Genomic DNA, 22,727 nt, shown 5'->3' on the forward strand with positions numbered 1-22,727 from the left:
CAGGGACATGGGATGCAGATTGCATCATGAGAGTAGAAGAAGCATTATGGAAAAAGAAAGCCAGACAGTCACAGAAAGATGCCATCGAGTTATGGCGTAAAGAGTCGCATAGGCGCACAGAAAAAGCTCACAGACTAGAAGAAAAGAGTAAGGAGGAACCCGACAAGGTCCGAGAAGACGCATTAGTTGAGGAAGGTATCAGAGTAAAATTAGAACAAGTAGACAGACAGCGTAATACGCTTATGAATGGCATGTTCCCCATCTTATCAAAAGGCCTGCCTAAGGCCTCTCCAGAAGTACCGAAGGACCTACCACCCCCATTGCTCCCGACTAAAACACACCAGAGGACAGCAAAGGATGTATTCCTTTCTTCCTATCTAGACGATGTAGCTCCCACCTATGTTAATACCCCATTGCCTGCGCCAGTGCCTGCGCCAAATGGTCAGAATCCTTATGCCCTTCCTCCCCGACAAGCTACTCCTCCCCGGATTCCTCCTCCTGATCTACCTCCTCCTACTTCCCTTGATACAGATCTGACTAACCCTTTCGGAGCCGGTGCCTCAGGAGGCGCGTCCGGAGGGGCAGGTTACCAGACTCCGCCACCAACCCATCGCCTGAGTCTTAGAGAAATAGCGCAACAGCGTACACCTAGAACAGATATTACATTTTATGGAGATCGCCTTGCAGATTGTAGATATGATCCTGTACCTGGTAAAAAGAGTGACGTGGACATGTTACTTGCATCAGTACGTTTACGACGAGTCACGAACTTCCTAATGACACTACCTGAAATGACAGAACATATGGATCGAATATATAAGTTTGTGCAGACAGGAGTAGGGCCTGAAAGCATTAAGGAGGCCATGGCTCATCAGAAAGTGGATACTAAAGCCAAGTTATTACGGTTTCTTATAAACTGTTTTATTCGAGAAGCAGATAGGCCGGGTGCGAACCCGGAAGATTTGGAAGCACTCCACAAATGGGGCCGACATATAGCCGATGGACAGCATGACAAAGAAGCCTGTATAGATAACATGTACCGAAGAATCAGAACTTCAATAACTAAGATGCACGAGAAAAGACAGGCCGCACCAGAAATAGATGCAGATAAACAAGAATCCACAGAGGAGGAGGCAGAGGAAGAACCAGAGACACCAGTACAAGCACAGTTGCCAGTTAGAGAAATGGTAGCGTATGTAGGTAAAGGAAGACCGTTTAATAATTCAATGCGCCCAGTGCGCCCAGAATGTAAAAGAATATATCAGGAAGCCATGTGTAATCCTAAAACACCCGAACACTTATTCCAAGCCACCGACCGAGTACTCCAAGAGCGCATGGGGTATCATGAACTCGATTCTATGGATGAACAAGAATTAGCCAGGTCAGCCGTGCAATGGGCTGACAACTCTGAGAAATATAGTGATGATGTATTAGCGCATACGTTCCTGAACTTGACACCGAGTGAGCAGCGTTTAGCTGGTATGTACATGATACAGCATCTGCTCTTATTATATAAAAGCCAACATTCTGATCCAGGTCCCCTGCGCGATATACTAATAGAACTGGTCACGAACAGATGGAAAGGTCTAAGTACTGACCTGATTAAAGTAATTCTAGAACACCGCCACAAGTATAGTACATTCTTATGTCCACAGATTAACGCAGCACCCATTATGGAACGAAAGACCATGTATTACATGGATAGACAGAATCCGTTGCGAGAAGTGCACCCCGTACAGAACGCAGACCACACGCTTAGACGCGTGTTTGTGAATACACCTATAACCAAAATCGAATTGCTGGAAATGAAGAAACTAGTACCCAGTCACGATAAAGACCCTGCAGGTTTTCACCGCGAAATAAAGGATATGTTATTAATGGGCGATTACACTTATCCCGACCTCATGAAAATCCTGAAAGTATTACTACCCTCAGGCATATACGAAAAACTTAAAGAAAAAGAGTGGGAGGTGGGAGATGCAAAGATTGATTGGGCTGCATTACAGGATGAAGAGAATTCCCGAGTGCCAGGCCTAGGGCTTGGAGATAAAGTTAAAGCGTTACCAGGTTTATTGGTACAAGTGTTGCCACGTTTATTGAGTACGAAAAAGGAAGATTGGGGTGCAATTTCAGCATGCAAACAGAAACCTGATGAAGACACTAGTGATTTTTACACACGATTTGAGAAATGTTTTGGTATTAACAGCGGTCTGAAAGCAAGTAGCGAGTCATATCCACATCTTTTTGTAACGAAATTAGTCGAGAATTCCCTACCCCAGGTCAAGAACAGAGTACTGAAAGTAGAAAGCACTTGGCAAGCTAACACCCCTTCGCAAATGTTACAAATGTTACAGTATCACCAGAATAGACTTAGAGAAGAACAAGAACACGAACAGAGACGTATGAAAGATACGAAAATGAAAATGTTAGTTGCTCAGTCAGTTCCTGCTGATGGTCAGAAAAAGGGTGCGAACCAATCTAGTAATTCGTCAGTTCCCGTAAAGGGTGTATGTAATTATTGCAAGCAGCCAGGTCATTATATAAATGAATGTCCCGTTTTGAAACATAATATTGCCACGGGCAAGACAAAAGAGAGACCGCGTCCTCCTAGACAAGATCAGACTTCACAACAAGTACCCCAGAATATACAGCAGATCGCACCCATGCCAGCTCCTTCACAGACAGTAGCGATACCTCAGCAACAGCCCATTACTGCAACACAAACCACGACACAGCAAATGTATCAGTATGCACAGAACGATTACCCTGATTACCAACGATACACATGAAACAGCCTAGAGAGTGAATTCCGCTTGCCCCTTATTGAAGTTCCTGTAGATCAGAATGGTCCTTACGTACATAGTCAAGTTTTAGGGAAAGACAGAAAGTTTCTCATTGATACAGGGGCAAGCAGAACCACGATAAGTCACAATGAAGTACCAGGGGCACCCCTCTCAGGCTCACAGAACGTGTCCCTCGGATTTTCAGGAAAACCCATTATCAACGAAGTATCACAACCCCTCCCTCTTGCAGTAGGTCCTCTGACACGGACTACAGATTTATTGCTCACGAAATCATGTCCGGAAAATCTATTAGGCATAAAAACACTGAAAGCTCTAGGAGCCATTATTTGCTGTTCTCCCGAGGGAGTACGATTATTTTTGCGAGATTTCAAAGGCCATTATGTATTGAGAGATATGGATCCCCGACTACAGAACGTCCCTGCCCACCTGTGGGCGCAGGGTCCCACTGATGTAGGTTGCATGCACATTACCCCGTATCGAGTCACACTTAAAGCAGGAGTGGTATTACCACGAATTCGACAATACAAGTTACCCCCAGATGCTGTAGTGGCTTTACTGAGAATCATTGACGAGCTAATCGCACAAGGAGTGGTTGTGGAAACCGACTCTAATGTGTGTAATTCTCCTATCATTCCTGTCCTCAAACGTACTGACCCAAATGCTCCACCTGTTTATAGATTGGTTATTGATCTGCGCGAATTGAACAAATGTATTGTACCACAGTACCCTGTGGTTCCAGATATCTCTTCGTTGCTGACAGCTATTGATTCCGAAGCAGCGTTCTTTACTGTAATCGATCTCAAGAATGCTTTCTTCAGTGTCCCTATTGATCCGGAGAGCCAATTTCTGTTCGGATTCAGTTTAAATGGACGATCTTTTAAATTTGCCCGTGCACCTCAAGGATTCACAGAAAGCCCCAGTATCTACAGCCAAGCATTGAAAAAACAACTCGACAGCATCCACATGCCAGTTCACACTGCTCTGCTTCAGTATGTCGATGATCTGCTGATCACCGCTCGAAGCGAACCCGAATGTGAAAATGCATCTCTGATTGTTTTGAACTTCCTGGCTGACAAGGGACACAAGGTGTCTCCTTCGAAGCTACAATTCTGTGTTCAGCAAGTTGTGTACCTGGGTCACTTGCTGTCCAAAGTGGGGAGACAGCTCACACCTGACCGCATTCAGTTAATCGCAAACATGTCACCACCCAGAACACAAAAGGAGGTACGGGCCTTTATAGGCCTCACCTCATACTGTAGACAATGGATTCCCCAATATGCATTTCTAGCAAAGCCACTCATTCAGTTAACAACACAGGAGGCAGCGACTTCGTCTGTCCTCCCTTGGACTCAGGAACATACACAAGCTTTTGAGGACTTAAAGAAAGCCTTATGTCAAGCACCTGTTTTAGCAACACCATGTTACAGTAAGCCTTTTACACTTTTTGTCACAGAACGTGAAGGTACTGCATTGTCAGTCCTCACCCAGGAACAAGCAGGTTCACACAAGCCGTGTGCTTATTTTTCCAGTACATTAGACCCAGTAGCACAAGCCCTTCCAGCATGTTTGAAATCTGTTGCAGCGACAGCTTTAGCAATTAGACAGAGTGATTCTATCGTGTTAGGACATCCATTGACAGTACAGGTTCCACATTCTGTAGAAGTCCTCTTGAATCGGACTCAAACCCAACACCTGACCATAGCAAGATTGACAGGTTACGAATTGACATTGTTTCAGCCACACATCGAAATCAGACGCTGCAGCACATTGAATCCTGCCACGTTATTGCCAGTAAATGGAGTAGATCCATTGGCACATGATTGCATCGAAGTTATTACTATCACAACAAAACCCAGACAAGACTTGACAGATGTTCCGTTACCAGATCCAGACCTGACACTTTATGTGGATGGTTCATGTATGAGAACAAAGACAGGTGAATTAGTGGCAGCCTACGCCGTCACGACAGACACGGAAGTCATTGAAACAAATTGTATCGACACTTTGTCAGCCCAAGCAGCAGAGCTTATTGCTCTGACACAAGCATGTATTCAAGCCCGAAATAAGAGAGTCAACATATATACTGATTCACGTTATGCATTCGGAGTCGTTCACGACTTTGGAGTCCTCTGGCGAGAGAGAGGTTACTTAACTTCTCACGGTGCCAACATCCAACATGGTCCCCTTATTCAAGCTCTGTTAGACGCAATACATCTACCTACTGCAATCTCTATCATGAAATGCAAGGCACACACTAAGGTTACTGATGTCATTTCCCAGGGTAACGACCTGGCAGACCGAACAGCAAAGCAAACTGCTCAAAACCGAACTCATGTAACTGATCAGACACAAATAGGAGTACCAGCACACTGCATGACAGTTAGGGATCCCGCACATGATGTGATCGACATACAGTCACATGCAACACCAGATGAAATTAAGGAATGGACTAAACTAGGAGGGGTCCAAACAGACCAGGGATGGATGACGAAGGGAAAATCTACATGGTTTCTCCCCGATTCTATGGTACAAGTCATCATTAATACAATACATAGTCCTGCACACCTTGGTGAGAAAGCAATGCTAGACAGTATTCAACACATATGGTCCAATAAAAACTTACGGGCAGCAGCCAAACAGAAAGTGCGTACTTGCATGATTTGTGGTCAGTTCAATCCAGGTAAAAGCATCCCCGTAGAGCAAGGTGGATTTCAGCCTCCCGACCACCCTTTTGAAGTCCTCCAGATGGATTATATCCAGATGGAACGCTGCCGAGGATTCAAGTATGTTCTCGTAGTCGTGTGTGCTCTTTCTCGATGGATAGAGGCATACCCGGTTCCCGATTACACTGCTCCGACCACTGCCAAGCAGTTGGTTCGTGAATACTTCCCGCGGTATGGTTTGCCCCGTATCGTGTACTCAGATAATGGTCAGCCATTCTCATCCGAACTTGTGAAACATATTACACTTCTGTTAGGTTATCAGTGGAAGTTCCATTGTGTCCGGCATCCCGAGGCAGCAGGTCTCGTGGAGCGTCATAATCAAACACTGAAAATCCGACTTTCCAAGATCTGTAGAGATAAAGGTATAGACTGGATAGTTGCCTTGCCGGTCGCCCTCTTCTATATGAGGATGGTGGCCCATTCCCGTTCTGGGCTATCCCCGTATGAAGTGGTCTTCGGTAGGCCACCGAATATGTGGGGGACGCCCATTCCGCGTAAAATAACTGATGTTGATTGTCTTATGCTGACAGATTACCTTGCCTCCTTGATGTCTGCACTACAATCTTGTCGTTCACAGGTAGCTGCAGCCTTTCCCGACAACACCGAGACGAAGCCCCATGAGGTGGTTCCTGGTGATTACGTCTACATCAGGAATTTTGATCGGAAGAGTCCACTGGAGCCCCGCTGGCAATCGCCGAAGTTGGTTCTGCTCACGACGAGGACAGCTGTTAAGTTAGAGGGCAGGAAGGGATGGCTGCATTCCAGCCATATTAAAAAATACTTTGGACTTCCTTCGGACTTGGACACTAAGCCCTGCCCTCCTCCACAAACTGACACGAAACTCCCTTTGGTTGAGAAAACTGCTTCAGAAACTTACAGACAAAAGTTACGATCTAGCAAGTCAGACAGTTTAATTGTTTAAGTCCTCCCCTAGGTGAATCGGTTAAATTAGTTTCTGACATGTATCCCCTAGATCGAGATAGAGAGAGAGATAGACAAAGACAACATAAGAAAAAGGCGTATTGTAAATCACTTCGTAGTCGCTGTATAGTGACACTACTTGTTATGTTTTTCCTATGTTTGCTGGTTATCACTGCTGGTATTCTACTACATATATACTATCCTATATTCAAGCGTGCACAATCTACTTATAATGCTACTACTGAACATTCTTTTAGTGAATTACCGCCTCATGAATTATCATATAGACTTGCGCTGCGCAACAACACTTTCATTAGTATGTTACATCACTCCCATCAGACTACCAATGCTACAAATTGTTGGATATGTGGTCGACTCCCTCCTTACCAAGAAAACAAGGGTGTTCTGCCCCTTTTCCCGTACCCGTTCACTCACAATGGCACATGTGGTGCATGGTTTAAAATGCTCAATTCCCTAGTCTCTACTGCTGCTATTTATGAAGGTAACTGGGTTTGGGGAAACCTGAACTTAGTCCTGCTTAAGGTATGCTACCCTGACAAGGAGGGACTCCCCGTTGACACTGGAACTGATCTAGAAAACGAAGTATATGGGTTAGGAAATTACACAGTCACTTTCATGATTTTATCTGTCGAATCCGAAGCTGCTCCTGTTCTACCTGCTATGGCAGTATTGCCTGTTACTGGTGAACTATGTGTTCGCAAGAATGGTTCTGTACACGTAGGTCATAGTAAATGTACCACTGTAGTCGAATTTACTGATCATGGTAGATCCACGTTTAGGGCTATACGTCATTCCTATTTTGTTTGTGGTCATACTGCATATGTCCGTTTACCTTTAGACTGGGATGGCACCTGTTATATTGCATTCCTTCTGCCACCTGTTTTCCTAGCCCCTCCTGACTACCATAGAAACACTAACCTGATTCAGCATCGATATCAACGAGATCTCCCACTTGTCGATTATACTGAGACTACATGGGAACAATATACAGATTTCAATAAAGGTTTCTTCCCCTACCTAGGTACTGTTTCAAATAGTAAACTAATCCGTAGATTAACCAGAACCCTCGAAGCCGTGGTACTTGAGACCACTTCAGCCCTAGGTAACTTAACGGAGGAGCAGTCCGCTATGCGGGTCGTTGTTCTTCAAAATCGCCTTGTTATTGACGTCATCTTGGCAGATAGGGGTGGAGCTTGTAAGGTCATCGGGTCAAGCTGCTGTATTTTCATCCCTAATAACGCGCCAACCGTGTACAAAGCTATTACACGTCTCCATAAAATTGCAAGTTTAATTCATCAGACTCCAGGCACCTGGACTTGGTCCGGTTGGTTCTGGACAACGTTGTCAGCCTGGGGGTGGAAGATCCTATCCCTCCTAGGTATTGGTTTTCTTGTAGTATTCAGTTGTTGCCTGTGTATCCAATGCGGACCGGCAATTTGCGGCCTGTGTGCCACTTCATGTGTTCCACGTTCAAGTTCCCATTCAAAGCGCGTAAAGAAAGAAGAGCAAATGATGTTAAGTGAACAAGTCGATCAATTAATGAGAATCGATGTATCATGAAGGGTCCGTGGGGAACAAGGAGGGAATGAGGAAATATAATTTTTGATCGAGTAGTGTTCCCCAGCGAGTACCCCACCGTCTCCATGTACTAGCTTGCAGTGCATGTTATTTCCCTCCTGTGCCAGCTACGAAGACGCAAATACATTTGCGTCCATCTTTAACTTGTCCTCTTTCAGATCCGCCATGAACGGATTGAACATTCAGTTTCTATATATGCTGTGCCACCGTCTTTTTGTGGTACACTTTACACGTTTTTCAGCTCTGGCGAAGTAGGCCCAGATTATGCCATTGAGCTTTTTTTTCGAGTTCTCTCCTGCTTTCTGACTCCGAGGGCCTCAGCCCAGGCTACCTCTGTACCAGTGGCCCCCACCTTACTCCTTGCGCGGCTCCGGCGCATGGCCTAACCTCTGCCTGCCAAGACTGTATTCAACCTTCGAATTATCTGCTCCACTCCTCGAAAACACATTCCTGTCTCGTAGCTCAAGTAAACATCCTCCCAGCTGCAGGAGCAGAGGGCCCGGTTCTTCTGTCTCCGTGCAAGTAATTCATAGACTCCGTTGCCATGGTAGGCCCATGCCCCCTCACCCCGCATGCCAACACGTAGACGCATATATGCAGACAGTATAGAGTAGTCTCCGCCCGAGAGACCTTTTCCCTTCCAGATACTACTGTTCCTTAAACATACGATACCAGATACGATTTGGGATTAGGTTGATCTGACATCCCAGACTTATGTCTACACTTATGTCTACACTTGTAGTGCTAAATGTCAAGTCCTTTCACCCTCTGGTTATACGTCAGACCCACGTCAAGCTGCTGCGCGCGCATCTCTGCCATATATTTCTGCTGACATTGCAAGATTCTCTTATGTATCCACCCATTTTGTGACCTCATGATTAATGACGTTTCTAGTGTACGCCTTCATGCACGCCCATTATACCGCCTTTTTAATGACGTTTCCATGTTTTATCTCTTCTTTTTCAACTGTTACGCCTACTATATGCTCATACATTGTAATGCATTGACTATATATATGTACTTCTGTAAACAATATGTTGTCTGTCTGCCCCTTCCTGAACCTGTGTGGTGATGGAATGGTTATGCCACCTTGGCTCGAGCCAATAACCCAATTCCTTTTACAGGAATAAAACCCTTTTGAGTTAACCTCAATATCCCGGATTTTGCCTCTTATTTTTCTGAGTTATTCTTATTGATTATTGATAGCAAATTAAGTATAGGTAATCGATTTTACCACAAAAGACTGCTTTTCCCGTGAACACCAGATTTGTTCAACTGCAACCTCTGGCAGCAGTCGGAAACCGCAAATCCGGCCGACTCGGCACCCGCCAACCCGGCCGAGCTCGAGTGGAAAAACACCACGAGGAGGTCACCCTGGTGATCCTGGTCCGAGATCCGATGACCCCTGACCTGCCTCAAGCCTCCAGCCGACGCCTGCAGTCCAAATCCAGAAGGCCCCCTAACCGCGACCAGAAGCTGGTAAGAAGATCCGACCCCAAAAGCACCCCTGCACCCGACGCCCAACTGCCTTGTGTGCCAAAACCTACAGTGCCTAACCAACCCTTAACTTTCCAACTTACCTCTCCAAGTGGTGGTTGCACCCAGAAGTCCTTCGTCTCCCTGCCTGCAGTGCTTTTGCAAACCGGAGGTTCTCCATTGAAAGCAACTGGGCACCCGACCTCGAAACACCACTCTGCATCCGGACGCCCCAGTGCCGCTGATGGTGCACCTTTTGTGCTACTTTATTTCCCCATTTGCCCTGACCTAAACCCTAGGAACTTTGCTCCCACAACCCAGTGTCCTGCTTGCCAGCAGCCACCAACCGGAGGCTGCCTATCTCCCATTGGATAACATTGGGCCTCAACACTCTGCACCCGGCCGCCCTAGTGCCGCTGAGGGTGCAATAAAAGGGCACCACTGACCCTGGGGGACCCCTGAGTCTAACCCCAGAACTTTAAATCCCACAGTCGATTACTTACCTGTGAACCGATAGCCTGTTTTTCCTCCGTAGGATAACATTGACAATTTTCTTCCAAAATGTTTCTACGTGTGGAGTTTTGAAATATAAAAATATTCTTTAAAAATCACACAAATACCCCAAACGTATTTACTTACCTGTTCACAGGAAATGTCCCAGTGCTGAATCCAGGTATCCAGCACTGAGTAAGAAAAGTATCGTACAAAGTAATTCAACTGTAATTTACTGAAAAAGCCTATTCATTTCAATGCACTAATTTTCCTCCCAAAAAGTGTGTGGAGTTTTGAAATCTACAGATATTCTTTAAAAATTATGTGAATAACCAAAACGAAATTACTTACCTGTTTACAGGAAATGTCCCAGTGCTGAAACTAGGTATCCAGCACTGAGTTAGAATAGTAACGTAAAAAGTAACTTACCTGTAATTTACTGAAAAAGCCTATTTATTCGAATGTACTGTATTTGCTAAGTTGGCATCAGGGACATGGCTCTGGAGTGGCTACGGTCTTTTCTGGAAGGAAGGTCCTTCCAAGTTCATGTCCCTCCTTTCCATTCTCAAGAGCTCGCCTTGCGCCAGGGTGTACCGCAGGGTTCAGTGTTAAGCCCTCTATTGTTTAACATCTACGTCCAGCCTTTGGCTGTGTTGGCGAAGGGAAGGGGTTTGTCATTGGTATCGTACGCTGAGGAAACTCAGCTAGTGATCGCTTTTTCCATGAAAAGCTGTACCAACTTGATTAAGTTCAAAGAGGACCTCTCTGTGATTGCGAACTATATGGCGATGAACTGCTTAGTGCTTACAGCTTAACGCCAGCAAGTCCGAGATCTTGCTGTTTGGGAAGGACCAGGGGCTGTGGTCCGAGATTTATTGGCCGGACCGCCTTAAACCTGCCCCCTCGCCCAAGGACACAGTGAAAAACCTAGGCATTTGGTTTGACAATGGACTAACATTTGACGCCCAATCCAAAGCAGTGGCTGGGGCTTGTTTTGGGCTTCTGAGGGGCCTGAAACCTTTGTTGGGCTTTTCCCTCCTAAAGTTCGCCAAATCATCCTTCAGTCGACAATCTTGTCTAGACTGGATTACGGGAACTGCCTATACTTGGGCGCGAACAAGGCTAGCGTCAAGCGTCTTCCAAGGGCACAGAATGCAGCTGCCAGCATGCTGATGGCCCTTCCGCACACTAGCTCGGTTTCCCATGTACTTCACAAACTTCACTGGTTGCCGGTTGAAAAGCGCAAAAAAAAAAAAAAGAAAAGCGCATTCAATTCAAGGCGCTTTGTTTGGCGCATAAGATCTTATCACCTCAGGCATCGGTGGGACTGACGGGGCTGATAGAGTTCTATGCGCCACAACGTCTTTTAAGATCCGCTGCCTTAGCTCTGGTGTGCACCCCGCATGTCTGGAAAGCCAGAGTGGGTGGCCGATCCTTTCGCAGCCCGGCCGCGCAACTCTGGAACTCACTTCCTGTGTCCATCAGAGTGATCCAGAATCATCTCGCGTTCCGGAAGGCCATAAAGACCTGTCTCTTTCCGGCTTAAGCTTTTCTTCTCTGGTTCTTGTCCTGGAGTCTGTGATCTACGCTGGGATGCCCCGTCGCCGGGGCAGCCATGCGCACTATAAATTAAATAAATAAGTGTTGCAACCTGCTGCATCCCCTGTAAATCAAACAAAGTACAAGTTCTATTGCATTTTCAAACTGTTCTACAATCAGCAACGTATTACTGTAAATTATTTAATGCTTACCTCTGCCAGGCTTGCTCGGTTCTAAAAATAAACAACAGTATCTTTTTTATACAAAAACAATTGGCCTAGAGTTCAGTGCTTGAGTGCGTGAATTCATTTGCTGACTGAGTGTGTACATTAAATGCTTAACACCAGCCACGGCCCGTGGAGGGAGTTTCGGTGGGGCAGAGAGGTGGAGCGGGGGAGGGGCAGTGTGGGGGGTGCTAAAAACCGGAATATGGATAATTGGAGGTAAGTAAACAATTTAATAAATTAAACAAATTTCGTAGCGCGCCCTGCATCGCATTTTGCGATGCAGGGTGCGCTACGAAATTCGTTTTATTAATTGAATTGTTTACTTACATCCAATTATCCATATTCCGGTTTTTAGCAGCCCCCACCCTGCCCCTCCCCTGCCCCTCCTCTCTGCCCCACCAAAACTCCCTCCACGGGCCGCGGCTGCTTAACACTGTCCTCTGATACTGTCTTACGCCTCGACCACTCTACCACAAATAGAGAGTAAAGTTCTATCTAACTTTAACCTCTGCCTACCTCTGGGGTCACCTGGACTCTATACACACAATACCTCATTGTGGTGTAGTATATATAGAGCCAGTTTCTTACATCTTCAGAGTCTCAAGAATACATAAGCACGAGTGTTTTCACACTCGGACGATGAAAATGATCTCTGGCGCCCTGTTATCACACATAGGCTACAGGCCCTAGAGAAAAAGAGGGGTCCGTGGTGATCAGGCAAAAAAGATGCTTTCATGTCAGAGTGGTGAAATTCATATCTGCTCAATTAGTGGGTAAGTGTGTTAGCTATGTTGAAATATTGAAAACATGTTCATTTTCAGTAAATAATATTTGTTGTGCCTGTGATTGGCAGGCAGACCTACAGAGAGAGCATTGATGGGGAGCTGCAGTGGCTAAACGCACCAGGGATGGATAAAGCTTTCATCGACAGCTGTAGCTCACACCTCTTTGGTGCGCTTGCACCTGAGAACTTCCACATTAAAGTCCAATTATTGCCTGGAGATAATACCTTGTCTGCTAATGAACTGATATGTCAAGATCCAAAGCTGCCGACCCAAATTGTCTTGAAATCACAGCTCTTGTTGTGTAGAGTGCTAGTATTTCAGCGGCCATCTTGGGTTCAGGCAGTGCCTCTCTGCTAAGTGAAAGTCTAATACCATGGCCATGTTAGGGTCAGGCTTCCATTTGAGGCATGATGCATAAAATAACCATGCCCAATTATATTAAAAAACAATTGTGCGCAAAAGGCAAAAAATAGAACAAAACATTGCATTCTCCATGAGCCAAACAGAGGGCATATGTACTGGACATGACTACATTTCAGAAGGGTAGATAATGAGCTCTAGAGGAAAATAGCACAATCCCACTAGACTGAACTGTAATTAGCCCACATAGCAGAGCATCAGACTTCAACAGTAAAAGCAACCCCGGTAAAATAATAAGCAAATCTTTACTTGATGTATGATTAAGCAAAGGTAAATTCAGTCTAATACTTGTCTGGTCCTATTTTCCAATAACATTATTTGATATTTATTTTCCATATAGTATTTAGCTTTTTGCAATAACAGATATCAAGTGTCATCAAGCATTTACACATTTAAGAGGATGATACTTCAAGTAGCATGCAATGTGCTGTGTTTACTGGTGGAAGTCTTCTTTATAGGCATATAGGGGCATATGTATCAAGCCCTTTTCCCGTTCTCAAATGGGCCGATTCTCAGAATCAGCTCTTTTGTGAACGGGAAAAGGCCTTTTGGGATGTATCATCCCAAAAGGGCATAACAAAATAGGGAATTGCAAATTGCGATTCCTTAAATGCGATGCAGGAAGCAACCAAGTTGTGTTATTTTGGCATAAGAAATCGCAAATTTCCACCAACGTCAAGTTGGTGGTAATTTGCAATTTCTTGGAAAAAGTCACTTTTTTGCATTTTTCAAAATGCCATGTGGCTCACATACACGCCCTTAGTGCATGTATATGCGCCACATGTGCATACATACATATTTCAGGGGTGCAACAGGGTGTCCTTTTGACACCCTTGAACCCTTGCAATTGCATTCACAATTTGCGGGTACCTAATGGGTACTCGCAAATTGCGAATGTCTTCCCATTCATTCCTATGGGCCACTAGGCCCATAGAAATGAATGGGAAACTATTCCTTAATTGTGAGTCGCAACTTGCACTCCGCAATTAAGGAATATTAAGGAATCTTAATTAATATTGCAGTTCCTAAATACATTCTATTTTGTGAGTCCCTAATAGCGATTCGCAAAAAATGCTATTAATGATTCGCAAAATTAGTTTTTAATACATATGCCCCAAAATATGCATTGATCCTATAGCTATATAGTCTTACTGCTGGAATCAGGGTGCAGTGTCCTGCCTCTGGGCGTCTCAGCAGGACAGCTCTCTGGTGACTGTGAATGTCCGGTGTCTCCAGTTTTGCTCTATGCCTAAGGCTCCTCCAGAGGCACTGGACCCCACCACTGCATAGTGCGCCACCTGCTGGCTACCATGGAACTGTGCACCTCCTACCTGTGAGGTGGGCCTGCATTGCTGCTGTTCTGCCCTTACTTTTATGTAATGGAGGAAACCTTCACATGGTGCTACCCAGCTGTACCTCTTTTTTGTCTGAGGGAAGCTTCCATCTTTTGAAATTAGGGGGCATATTAGCAAGAACCTCGTTAAAATTATCGCCGTTTTAGCATCAGGAAACTGCCGCTAAAACGGCGATAATGGGCTTGCTAATATGAGTTATAGAATTCCAATAGAAGCCCTGGTTAGATGTCCTGCACATCTAACCTGGGCTTCTATTGGAATTCTATAGCGCATATTAGAAATCCCATTATCGCCGTTTTAGCAGCAGTTTCTTGCTGTTAAAACTGCAATAATTTTAACGAGGTTCTTGCTAATATGCCCCTTAGTTTTATAGGCTATTGTAAATAGTGGTATGAAATCTCATGCATGGGTAGAGGGTTCCAACCTGGTTCTGTTCTTAGTCACAAAGCTGTTAGGCCATCAATCCTGAAAGAACAAGGGGGCATATTATCAAGAAACAGCGTTGACATTATTGCTGCTTTAGCGGCAGAAAAATGCTGCTAAAGCGGCGATAATGGGCATGATAATACGTCCTTGTGAATTCCCATTGAAGCCCATGTTCTGGTGTGAACATGGGCTTCTATGGGCATTCTTTACGGCGTATTATGAAGCCCATTATCGCCGCTTTAGCAGCAGTTTTCTGCTGCTAAAGCGGCGATAATGTTAACGCTGTGCTTGATAATATGCCCCAAGGTGAGTCAAATCAGAGCAAGTCAGGAAAAACCTGAAAACAGAACTGATTCTTGGGCATTGAAATGAGGGTCCCGTGCACAGAACCCTTGTGCGCTTGCAAAGCCTGCGCTTTAGAAAGCCCCTTTGTGAATCTGAAAATTCTTTTTGAATTGTAAAAGGACTTTTGTGATCTTTTCCGAATCGCCATTAAGATTGGACAGGACAGAGCATCTCCCTAATGTCTGCAATTTGGAGAGGAATGTATCACTGATTTGTGACTGCTGCAATCACAAACTATTCATGAGTGTTGCAGTCGTCCTGTGCCTTGGGCACCCCCAGTTTGTTTGCTGACTGGTTCTGGTGGTAACTGACTCTGACTGGCCCAGGGCCAGTGCTACGCTGAAAAGACTCCTAGAATACAGTGAAAACACCTACATACACTAGGGTACACTATGGGTTCGGTTACCAGTATGGTTGGCATGACTGCCCCTATAAAGCCCTAGAACGTAATTAAGCCTGGGCGGAGCAGACGGAGCGGCACTACGCGGAGGTCCACAGAGTTGGGCACTAACTCCATGGAAACTAAGCTTTGCTCCCTCGTCCGCCTCCACCCCCCCAGGAAGAATTTCATTAAATATACATTAAAGGTATAAAAAATAAACACTTACCTTCACTGCGGTGTCTCTGGGCTGCTGTCCTCCTCTTCCTTGGTTTCATGATGATCTGCGCATGCACCCGCGCATTTCTCGCAAGGAATACGCATGCGTGGGCTCGCGCATGTTCAGATCATCATGAAACCGAGGAAGAGGAGGACAGTAGCCCGGGAATGCCGCAGTGAAGTAAGTGTTTATTTTTTTAACATTTAATGTATATTTAATGTAATTCTTTCTAGTGGGGTGGAGGCGGGGCTGGGCAACTCTGCTCCGCCTCGGAGTGTGCCGAGTTGTGCCTACTCTGCGATCTCCGCAGAACACGGAGTAGGCACAACTCTGCACCCTCTTTGGGCAAAGTGGAGCTCGCTGCCCACGGTTATACATAATAGGGTCGGGGATCAAAACTACCTTTATGACCCTCGTATATAATAAGCATGGCCTTTTCTGAACTTGCATGTGTGCACTGCTGAAGCCTGAGGTCAGTTGACGCAGCCCTGTGTTGCAGGACTGCTTTTAAAATGCAAATGGTGCCCAAACTCAACTTTGGTGTTTGGGGCACTTAAAAATTAATAAACTACAATGTTTGGGCTTTCTAGGTACTCCCACAGTCTCACCTAGGTGTCCTGGGGCTGTGGGGCAGGTACTTATAAGAAGGATCCTTATAAACTGATTTTTATATGCCCTGGGGTTAGTAAAGTTGTACATTTCACTCCCCACATTGTAGTAAAGTGCTTCCCAAAATAAAATGTTATGCTAGGAGCACTGTGAAGTGAGGACATTCAATCATTTTACATATTCAGAACCCCTAAAGCCCCCCCGGGTGTTCCAGGGGTTGAGGAGGGGGGTCCTGTATATACATCCAGGGTCCTTATAAAATATGCTTTATAAGCCCTGGTGTTGGAGAAATTTCCCAGTTCACTTTTCCTATGGCAAGGTGTTATTAAATAATAACTATTGTCATCAAGGAGGTGATAAAAATATCAATGAAGGATTTCCTAGAATAGTATTTGTAAATCCAACAATATGCTATTATGGAATTGATCCTAAAATGTACAAACAAGAAGTTATAAGACTTTCTTGTCTATAAGCCAAAAGTCTGCCCTCCATGCTCTGATCTGATTGCCAAGAGTTAAGCGCATTAACCAGGCTGCTTTGATAAGGTGATAAGTAGCCCAGGTGGTCAGAGAGCCATACTGGGTCCTGCTGCATAGGAATACTATAGATTGGGAGGGGTCATAAACCATCTTGAAAGAGAGGAAGAGACAGACAGTGTGAGTCAGGCTCAGTTACAGCCCTGCCCTATGAACCCAGCCAGATGACAGGCTGAAGGCAGGGATTTCTAGATGCAAAGGGGAGGGAGCATGGGCAGATCAGCCATCCTGTGGGCTAGTTTAGTTAGCTCTTCTCTCTCTGCTGAGAAATCTGCCATGATGAATTTTGAAGAAATAGTACTCTCTGGGCGAATATAGTGCCACATTTTGGAGGAGGTGGTCATACCCTGGGGTGCTGCCTTGCACCTCATTGGACAGGAGGGCCCTATTGCTTGTCCCAGAGGACTTGGATTACATACCTGAGAGGCAAGAGCCTGTCATATCTGCTATTTGAAACAAGAGCAAGAAGAAGGGTCCATGCTGAGAAATTTGTATCTCAATCAGGCTCTGTACTCTGAAAACTGCGCCTGCTGCACAATCTGAAACTACAGCCCTGTGGACCTAACTTGCTTCCAAAGGACTAAAGAGTGGACTCTCTGCAAGACATAGATTAACAGAGCTCACCTGGAACATCACTACCAAGAATCCTCAGCCTGGAGTACTACCCGTGGATTTGTAAGGGGTTTGTCCGAGTGGATTGTGGGAACTAAAGCCACAAACTTTCAAAGACCATCTTGGAGCTTCCAGATCCTTGAAATAAGTTATGGACACTTTGGGATTCTTTGGAGAACTTCAGGAAGAAGTCCCAGAAGTTGGATCAACTTTGGAAAAAAGCTCTATAAGCAGACCGACTCGACCTGGCCAGCGAAGCCGGCAACCCTCAACAGCGAGCCGTCCTGCCATCCAGGTTCGTCCCACTGAAAACCTCGGGGGGTCCGACTTCCAGAGTTTGACCAGGAGTAAGCTGAAAGCCAAGTCTGTGAACCCTTACCGAAACCGGCCTGGCGAAGAGCATTGAAGGAGGGAAGAAAAAGCCCCGGAAAAAGTCCGAACGCAGGAGAGGTGACCGGGACCAACCGCAAGAGACAATCCGCCCACTTTCAACCGCATGCTGGCCTGGATCTCTGGTTCTTCGCACTGGAAGGCACCGGAGGTTTGACTTTCATAAGTTTGACTGGGAGCTCATCGCAAAGGCAAGCCGACAAACTCTCACCGAATCCGGACTGGCTGAGGGCTTTGCGGGACCCTGAAAAGAAAAGTTCCCAAAAAGTTTCTAAGTCAGATGGTAAAAACTTTGACTGAGATCTAAAGCGAGGGGTAGCCACATAGGGCTCCATCGCAGTCAGCCTGAAACTTTGACTTTGTCCGGTCTAGCGCAACCAGATGTACCCATAGGCGCTATAGGTTTCTATGTGCAATTTAGTGCTAAATCTTTAAAAATTCATATCTCTGTTCCCTATATTGGATTTGGTTGTTTTGCTACCATTTTAAAGATAAAGGGCCATATGTATCATAGTTCCATTTTGCGATTCCTAAATAGCGATTTTTAAGGAATCGCTATTTAGAAATCGCCTGGAGGCCCATAGGAATGATTGTGAAATGCATTTCATTTTGCGATTCACAATTTGCTAATCGTAAAATGAGATTGATTTCAAGGGTGCAGGGGTGTCTCAGGACACCCTGCTGCACCCCTGAAATCAGCATGTGTGTGCATATGGCGCACATACATGCCCTATGGGCATGTATGTGCGTCACATGCCACATTAAAAAATGCCAATTTGTGCATTTTTACAAGAAATCGCAAATTACCACCAACTGAAAGTTGGTGGTAAATTGCGATTTTTTAAGCTTAATTCGCTATAGAAAAATGCTTCATAAATAGCATTTAAGGAATCGCAAAATTGCGATTCCTTAAATGCTATAGCAAAATAAGAAATCGCAAGTTTATGCGATTCCTTATGATGCGATTTTTTAATACATATCAAAAAATGCAAAACAGCCTTTTGCGATTCGCAAAGGCCGGAGTTCGCCGAATTCCGGCCTTTGCGAATCGAAAAAGGCTTGATACATATGGCCCAAAAAGATTTACTGTTCCTATAAATTGGCGTTGGATTTTTTCTGTGTTGTGTCTTAATTATTTACTGATGTGGTTGGTACAGACTGAAAGATGTGTCCCCAAGGTTATGGGCTCTGTTTGCAGAAGGAACCTTAGCTGTGCATAGAGACATCTGCACCCACAGACAACATTGGTCCATAGATTCGGGATCTGTAAAAAATGGTGGATGCAGATCGAGCTCACAGCTGCAGAAAATGTTAGGTGGAAAGATTTAATGCAGACCTAAGAATGTTGAGTACTCTGTCACATTTGGAATGCGGGTGTTCACGAATATATCCAGGCGTCTCTTTAGGTCGAGCCTATTAGACAGCACCTGTTCTTCTGTTGGTAGGCATATTGTGGCTTACCTAGAAGGTAAAGAGGCTTAAAGCTCACCCATCGCTTACTATTGGTTAACTTTCATTGTCACTCTCATTTGCCTGCTTCTTACTCGTGTCCCAACTTGTCAATCTTGTGTTTGTCCCTCCCATGGAGCATTGCCTGTTTCCAGTCTCTTTGGTTGGCTGGAATTGCTGCTTGCTTCCACTGCTTGCTTTTCAAGCACTACTTTTTTCTTTTGTGTGAAGCACTCCATTAGAGTGCCAGTGTTTTTGAGAAGTCACTCCCATCTATGTCTCTCCCCTGCACTCCATGTTGTTATCTGTTGTCTGACTGCTGCTCCTGACCCTTGTCTCTTTTGCACTTACCTGTGTGCTTCTCTTCATTGCCACCCTGCACCTATACACTCCGTGTTGCTTTTCCTTAACTCCTCTGTTGCTTTTGCTCTGCCATCCCCTTGTTTCTTTCGCATCCCCTCTGAGCCTCCACCCCTTTGCTGTGCTTTGCCGGCATTCTCCCCCCGCCCTCCCAATGCTGCATCACTGTTCTCCCCAACGTCCCTTTGTTGCTTTACTGTTCACCCACCATCCTCTGTCATGCTTCTGCACCCTCTCACATTTGTTCCTTTGCCATTGAACCCTCCCCAGTGTTGCGTCACCGATCCCTCCACCCTCCCTTGTGGTTTCCAGTTACCAATCAAACTTGGATCAGTAACTAAAAAGAAGAAGAGAAAATAGGCCATTTTCTTTTAGTGGGCCTGCACATGTGTGGTGCATCAGCCTACTAAATGATGGGGGCAGTTGTGTGAAAAGATACATTTTTCCAATCTTTATCTATGCCACACAGAGTTGCGGATGCTGTGCAGGGTGGGTAAAACCCATTGTCAAAGCCAATAGGTCACAAAGGCGAGAGCTATTGGATTTACCAATGCTTGTTTTTGGTATTTGGAATTGACCCACACATACAATGCACAGGGCTACGAATAGAGGCATAAGCACTATATCTGGAAGTCTGTGGTTTGAGTTAAGTCTACAATGTCGACATTCACTTATTTGTCTTTAAGTCAGTCTCTGAGAGACTGAATAAAGTGATCAGCCTGGGCACGAGGAGAATGAGTGGCAGGGAGGAGAAAGGAGTGGGGTTTCAAGGTACGTTGATGATGGGCACAGAGAAAGTGGGTTCACGTTTGGAACGTAGGAGAAAATAAAAGAAACGTTGCTGCAGCGGAGGCATGGTTTGAGTGAAGGACAAATAGGAGTTTCGCAAGTTGTCAAGAGTTACTCCTGAGTTACTCACATGAGGAAGTGTGTGGACTCATGGCAATTGGTCCTAGTACCCTGGGAGTGCCTACCACAACTTGCTGGTTTTGCAGGTTAATGTGGCAACCCTTACTCGTGAAAATAGCTGGGTGGGGGGTTGATAGACAAGACAAAGCTTAGCACTCTGCCTGGAAAGACAACACTTCCAACTAAAATTCGAATTCGAAAAACTTTATTCGCTTATAATGTAAAAAAAAAACATAAAGGCATGGATGACATATATCAAATAGGCAAAAGAATAAAACCACACAAATGGTTAATGTGATTAAAATACATAAATATTCAACAACTTGAACAGCTGTCCAGGAGTATGAGAAATCCCCATAGAGTTACCTTTTCTCACAGCAGCACAACGTCCACAGAGAGCATTTGTAAAAACAAGAGAACCGGTTGTGTTTCCTTAAAATCTCACACCTTAAAAAGAGGAATCAAATATGCCTTTCTCAGGATCTCAACAATTTACAGAACAGAGTAAAATGCATGGTATCTTCCAGAGGCACCTGGGGGCATATTTGCAAGGGGTTCTCGCCACCAGAGCATCACTTGTTTTGACATCCTGGTGGCTATAACCCCTTTGCTTTATTTACAAGACGGCTTTAAGCCACTTAAAACATGGGTTAGCGCCACCTTGTAAATAATGCCCCTCTTCATGCTGCACTTAGCATTAAACGGGAAGGCAATGGATGTTGCGGTGGGTGTTCCGCCGCAACACCCATTGCTTTTTGACGCTGCCCCCTATTTACAAGGCTGGTGTAAATATGGGGCAGCACCACCAAAAAAACCTGGTGCAACAAGGAGAATTGATTCCTTTCTCCTCATTTTTGCTGTTTCTATGCGTGCTGCATTCGACAGCACACATAGAAAGAGGAAATCGCTATTAGTGATTGTTCATGTGCAGGAAGGTGCTATAGTGCAAAGGCGCCTGCGTTGGCGCTAGACAGCTACATTTAGCGCTAGGGGAAACTCAGGGTTGCACCATATTATTGTAATTATAGCGCATCATTGCCTTTTCAGAATGCTGGAGCTCGCGCTACCAATAGTGGCATAACACGGCCCGCTGCCGTTCTGTTGAGAATATGCCCCCTGGTCGCAGCCGCGGCGTGCTAGAGAGGATGCTTCTTGGCAGCCCGAGGCAATGCTAGTCACGGAGGCAACAGATTTAAGACTATCTGCTACATTTCTCTGATTGTCCCTTTACAGTAATTTGTTGTTTAATGTGTAATATGACAACTTGTTTAATGCAGATTATGATGGGTTGTCTTCCTTATCCAGGGAACCAGCCGTCGCCGTTGAACTCCGTCGAAGGGTTCAACCTGACCAAGAAGCGGTGGGAACTGCTGCCTCCCATGCCTACGGGGCGCTGCTCCAGCTCCATTCTTCAGACGCCCAACATGCTCTTCATCATCGGTGGCGTAGCTCAAGGTCCAAGCAGCGCAATGGAAGCGCTGTGCGTGCGGGAAAGCGTGTGAGGGGACATCAGTCTTGACCGCTTCAAGAAGTCCTGGAAGAAACACAGGAAAAGCTCTCCATTCACACGAGGAAGCAAGTGCCTATGGTGATGAAATGTGGTACCCTACAGCTCTGAGGCCAAAGGACTTCAATACCTTACCAGCCAGAGCTCTGCGGGCCAGTGGCCTCTCATGAAGTAGAACCAGCCTCTGTCACTAAATGGCTTCTAGACCAGCCTAGAGTAGCTTTCAGCCTTCTGGCCCAGACTGTAGCCATCAAATATCCCAAAACTCTGCCAGATAGGCCAATGGGATAGAGCAACCCTAAGGAACAGAACTTTTCTATATGAAGATTTTCTATGAGAGATGATATAGTTCTGAAGAATGGCAGGATATTCACAGCAGAGTAGCAGGACACCTCTACTTAAAGCTTGAACCCAGAACAGAGCCCCCTGCCGCAGGTGGGGCCATCTTGGTACCACAAGCCCATGTCTGGGTCGCGCTTTATTTGTTGGACTCAGATCTGAGACACTGTATCTGGTCCTTGCTCCCAAAACCGATTTCAAAGTTTAGTGAACACAAGAGTAGGTCAGGAACAGAAACCCATCTATGTGCCTATACTTTTTTCTTGTTTCAGTTGTGATGACTTAAACAGTGTGATAGTTGGTAT

At 45.4% G+C, this 22,727-nt stretch overlaps 1 protein-coding gene across 1 annotated transcript in view; it reads left to right on the forward strand.

Annotated features, from left to right (window-relative positions):
- KLHDC8B (kelch domain containing 8B) overlaps positions 1-22,313 on the forward strand; it is an 858,961-nt gene extending 836,648 nt beyond the window's left edge. The window contains exon 6 of the mRNA XM_086939363.1: positions 21,882-22,313. Within this exon, the coding sequence (XP_086795489.1) occupies positions 21,882-22,078 (197 nt within the window). The 3' untranslated portion in view covers positions 22,079-22,313. The remainder of the gene's footprint in view (positions 1-21,881) is intronic.
- The last annotated feature ends 414 nt before the right edge of the window (positions 22,314-22,727 follow it).

This window comes from Lissotriton vulgaris, chromosome 9 (genome assembly GCF_964263255.1).
Source record: "Lissotriton vulgaris chromosome 9, aLisVul1.2, whole genome shotgun sequence".
Lineage (NCBI taxonomy): Eukaryota > Metazoa > Chordata > Amphibia > Caudata > Salamandridae > Lissotriton > Lissotriton vulgaris.